The 4,924-nt window shown below is 41.3% G+C and overlaps 1 protein-coding gene across 1 annotated transcript; it reads left to right on the top strand.

The window, feature by feature from the left end:
* The first annotated feature begins 2,971 nt into the window (after nucleotides 1-2,971).
* LOC130469040 (uncharacterized) lies at nucleotides 2,972-4,266 on the top strand. Its single transcript, XM_056838055.1, has 3 exons — nucleotides 2,972-3,531; nucleotides 3,617-3,724; nucleotides 3,799-4,266. The coding sequence occupies exons 1-3, from the start codon at nucleotides 3,166-3,168 to the stop codon at nucleotides 4,006-4,008; spliced, it is 684 nt and encodes a 227-aa protein (XP_056694033.1). The 5' UTR covers nucleotides 2,972-3,165; the 3' UTR covers nucleotides 4,009-4,266.
* Nucleotides 4,267-4,924: the final 658 nt, after the last annotated feature.

Genomic DNA, 4,924 nt, shown 5'->3' on the forward strand with positions numbered 1-4,924 from the left:
TAGTGTAAGCGCAACAATGCTTTAACGAAAAAAAACAGCGGTTGTCGTTAGTAGGTCGACGTTAAATATTCAATTTCTAGTAGTGATGGTTTCCAATGATTAGAAATTCATTGGGATTATTTGTTGGTTGTTTTAGGCGGAGAATTCTCTTTAGGCGACTTTTGAAAGTGTTAAAGTGGCCTATCAGTTTGTTTACACAAGGTACGTACATACCTGTGTGCTTGGAATGTGTGTTATTTGTTGGTTATGTTGAAATGGTTGATGAACTTGGTTATATTGAAATTGCATGTTTAATATTGATGGATGGGCATATTGAACATATATTTCATTGTGAGAATTATAACATGTTAGTATGGATGGTTGATTCAAACATGTTTGGTTGGGAACACTAGATTATTTTATATATATTGATTTAGATCGATTGATCGTTGTTTCCTTTTTGCTTTTCACTACTTTATGAGGGCCGAGGACCTTGTTTAGTAAGTTGAAACCTTATACCCATATAAGGGGTTGATCAGTATTAAAGGAAAGGTTGGATTTAATTGGAATAAGTCTTGATTGACACCTTTGTGATCACTTACTTAATTCCAAGATAAAAACAGTTGTGAATAAATGTTGATTGTATGCCTTATGTGATTGTTGAGTCACAATAGAGTTTTAATCTGTAAATCATGTAAAGTGAAACTGAGTAGCAATAGCTTTAGACTGTGCACGTCTAAAGTGACGGACAAACAGGAGTTGGGGTTCATGGTGGTAGCCCATGGCCTTTTCTAGGACCGGATTGATCATCGTGTCCTATTTCTATTCAAAAGTTCCTCGATATCGCAGGTCACTGAGGCTACGGAGTCGCGCCCGTACCTCGTCTTCCTTAGTAAAGACTTCTGGTTGGACAACTCGATCCATTGACTATTTCAATTAAAATAATATTATTGTTATAAAGTCTAGTCCAGTTTAGCCTAGTCTAGTCAAGTATGGTCGTCAAATTAACATGTTTTGTCTGCCCTTACTTATGTTTTAGGAAAAATTACTTTAAATAATCCAACATTTGGACGATTTTCCGTTAATAATCCAAGCTTTTGATTATTATCTAATAATCCAACCTTTGCACCCCATTAACTTTTATTGCACCCAACCGGTCACCAACTCGATACAACAGGTCACCTATACACATGTCATGCAACCATTCGCTATAATTTATCTATTTATTTGTAAAATAATATATTTATTTATTTATTCTTTTTTTTAATTCTTTTTCTTTTTCCTTTCTTCCTTCCCTTCTGGTTTCTTTCTTCTTCCTCCCAGATTTAGTGATTCGATTAAGCCGAAAATCAATTCCTTTCTCTCAATTTTGAGCCAGAACAACATCAACATTGAAAAATCAACAATTGAACTAATTCAATATTAACATATTGTAACAATGTTGTATGACGCATAGCAATTTAAACACAATCCAAATTTCAGGAATTGGATCATATTTAGGAAAAAATATTGAATTAGTCAAAAAATTTAAATTAATTTCAAAGAAACAGTCTAAATCTTAAACACATATCAGAGAAAATTAGAAAAATAAATGAATTGGAAATTTAAATGAAAAATGGAGACCTTCAACACCGAAAGAGGGAGCAAAAGATGAAGACTGTAACTGTAAATACTAAATAGCATCAGGGACGGTGGAGAATAAAGGGAAAGCGTTGTTAAAGGGGTTTTTTCGGCGACGAAAGAATAGCGAAGTTGAAATTAAAGGGCATCAATCTTCAATGTTTCCTTTGAGCTTTCAAGGCGTCAATTTTGTCTAGTATTTTACGATTGGGTTCTTCTAGTGATTCCATTGTTGTTCGTAGTGAAGGTGGGAGAGAGAGAGTGATAAAAAAACATGTTGGTGATAAAACCCTGCAATTGTGAAAGAGAGAAAGGACGACCGCCATGGCTGGGTGGCTTCCATGGAAGCTCCAGGAATATAGAGGAGGAAAGGGGGAGTGGGAAAAGAAAATAAGAAAGTTGATGAAGCTGCTGGTGTTCTGATTTTTTTTTGCAAGAGCAGAGATCAGAGAAGGGATGCTGGGAGGGAGGAGAGATCACACTGAACAGAAAGCTATGGAGGAAGGACGAAAGAAGAAGGGCGAGTTTTTTTTATCTTTTTTTTTATTTTAATCCTTTTAGCCGGTTCCCGGTAACTTGGGTGCAATAGAAGTAAATGGGGTGCAAAGGTTGGATTATTAGATAATAATTTAAATGTTGGATTATTAACGGAAAATCGACAAAAGGTTGGATTATTTAAAGTAATTTTTCCTATGTTTTATTAGTGTCATGTTAGGGTTGTTCGTTTAATAGTATCTTGTTAGGCTTGTTATTGTTTTAGTATGTAGTACTCAGCTTTGCTGATTACGTGCTTTGTTTGTGTGTGTTGATCATGGCTATGCCTTATTGATCTTGTGATGACCCATTTTTGGTGAGCAGTCTCTAGGGATCAATAAGCGTTGCCATCTACAGGTTTGAAGATGATGCATCATTTGGATCGGGATTAGAGAGCTTGTATTTATTTTTGTTTTGCTAAGTGACTTGGTTTGTTAATTTGGACTTGAAACTTGTCGTATTATTTATACTTCCTTGTTTTCGTTGATTGGTTTTTGGATTTAATATGTAATCAATTATTTATAAACCTAAAAGTTAGTTTTATGTTTTCCACTACAAAATTCTAAATAAGCCGTTACGTTTTCACACGGGCGATAATATTTTGATAATTCTCTATAGTTATATTTATAAAAAGGGTTATTTTAGAAAAAGGGAATTGTCGGGGTGTTACAATGTGGCTGTGCGAGTTCTTGACGGTCAAGATAGGCCTAAGAGGCCTATTTCTCTGTGCGTCGTGCCGACTCATTGAGGTACGTGTTTGGTATTATCATTTAGGAGTGCTAAATGAGCTGTGTGCTTACTTATCCTGTTTTACTGTTTTTTCCTGCAGTTGTGGGCTTTTGAGCGCCTACCGTTCTTTTCCCCTCGGTCTGGTAGAGTGGCCGGGGGTTACCCTGTGGCCTACTGCTAGGGTAGGCTCGACGCCAATCTCGGTGCTAGATTCTGTACCAGGGTCCTGCCTGATTCTTAGGGGAGCGGGTACTCCGGCAGACCACTGAGCTTACACGGGTGCCCTAGTCGTCGCCTTCTAGTATGTTGCGCCCTACAGGCATCCTTGCTAGTCGTCGGGCGGTACTGCGACGGGGTATGCCTGCGGGCGAGCTGGTGATGCTTGACCACATCTATCCTGACTTTGTGCGGCTCGGGATCTTGCTTCCTCCGGTCGTCGAGGTACGTGTAATCCTTGGATTTCATGCACGCGTTTTTTTACTCTTTTGTTGTGTTCTGACTTGTTGTTTGTCTGTGTTGCGGCCTGGGCCTACTGATCTCGGCGGTTGGGTGCCGCCTGATTGCATGATCCATTATACCACAGCGGGCGGGTCTAGGATCATGGAGGAGGTGCTTGTGATCCCTGATGAGGAGGGATCTCACCCGTTGGTCCCTGCGGACGTTCCTATGGTATGGCATTCGTTCTCTTGGCAATCATACTTATTGTATACTTTCTAATTCTTACATGCAGGATTGCTGACATTTTTCGGTTCAGGTGCCTGCTAGGGTGGTCAACCAGGTAGTGCGCGTAGTTAACCAGCTAAAGGTCGCGTTGTCCTCGGCTCGGGCGGCTCTTTCCTGCAGCAACCCGAACTCGACTCAGGTATGGTGCCTGACCACTTTACTCTAGTTTATCAGTTGTTTATTTATGTGCTGACTTGTGTTTGAATTTCGCAGACTGTCGTCTCGCAGGCCCATATGCAGGAGACGGTGCGAACTCCTCGGAGGGATCGACATTCTTTTGAGGGCGATCGTGGCGCTTCCGAATCGAATGCTAGACCGCGCTTTTCAGATGCTGGTCTGGGTCAGAGAGCTGTGCCGCCACCAACTGGGCCTAGGAGGAGTTACACTGGGCCATTTGGGGTGCCACAGTCTCAGATGGGTTGACAGGCTCCTTCTTTTCCGCCATTCCAGACTAGTTGCCAGCCTCAGCCGTTTCAGCAGCCCTTCCGTGCTGGGTGGGTGCCCGCGCCGCAGACGCAGAGTTAGGATTCCTCTCAGTTCGAGACCCTGTTTGATGGTCGATCTGCACGATTCGCAAGGTGCTGACACGAGTGGTGGTGCCCATGGCGATGAGGATGGGCCTCAGTAGGCCGTATACATGCATTTGCTAGTTTGGACATGTATTATTTTTCGTATCGTGCTACAAACTTTTGTACATATTATTGCATATTTGTACTTAGCTTCTTTTGTGTCGTCTGTGCGTGCATCGGTTTTTGCGAAAAATAGGCTGTGAGGTGGTCGAAAAAGCACGAGGCTAATGCGTGACCTCGTCCCTCGTGGGCGTGACGTTGTTAGATCAAGTGTAATTGGATTTCCTGTGAGTTTACACCCAATCAACTAGTAATATAGGAGTCGCCATTCAGTTTTTAACGACAATGAGAAAAACTGACAAAACCCGGTTATCGTGACATAAAGGGAGTGCAATTATGTTCGACCACGACGGCCATAGGTTCCCTTGTGATCCCTGGTATGGGGATCGCTCAACGTACACCCGCAGGGCAGAGATTGAGAGTTCGAGGGACTGTAACTACCGAGAGGAGTGCTCATCGATAATACTCCAGAGGCAGGTTATCCTTACTAGCTTAGCATAAATAATTGAAGGGACATGCGCGCGTTAAACTATTAAACTATTCTGAATTGATTTTAGCAATATGCAACACATAATACTAAATCGATCGTGATTATCTTATTTAGATTGATTTAAGGTACCTAGTGTGAGGGGGTCGAAAAAGCGCGAGGCTAATGCGTGACCTCGTCCCTCGTGGGTTTGACGATTCTTTTTATTCAATCAAGTGTAATT

This window comes from Spinacia oleracea, chromosome 3, assembly GCF_020520425.1.
Source record: "Spinacia oleracea cultivar Varoflay chromosome 3, BTI_SOV_V1, whole genome shotgun sequence".
Classification (NCBI taxonomy): domain Eukaryota; kingdom Viridiplantae; phylum Streptophyta; class Magnoliopsida; order Caryophyllales; family Amaranthaceae; genus Spinacia; species Spinacia oleracea.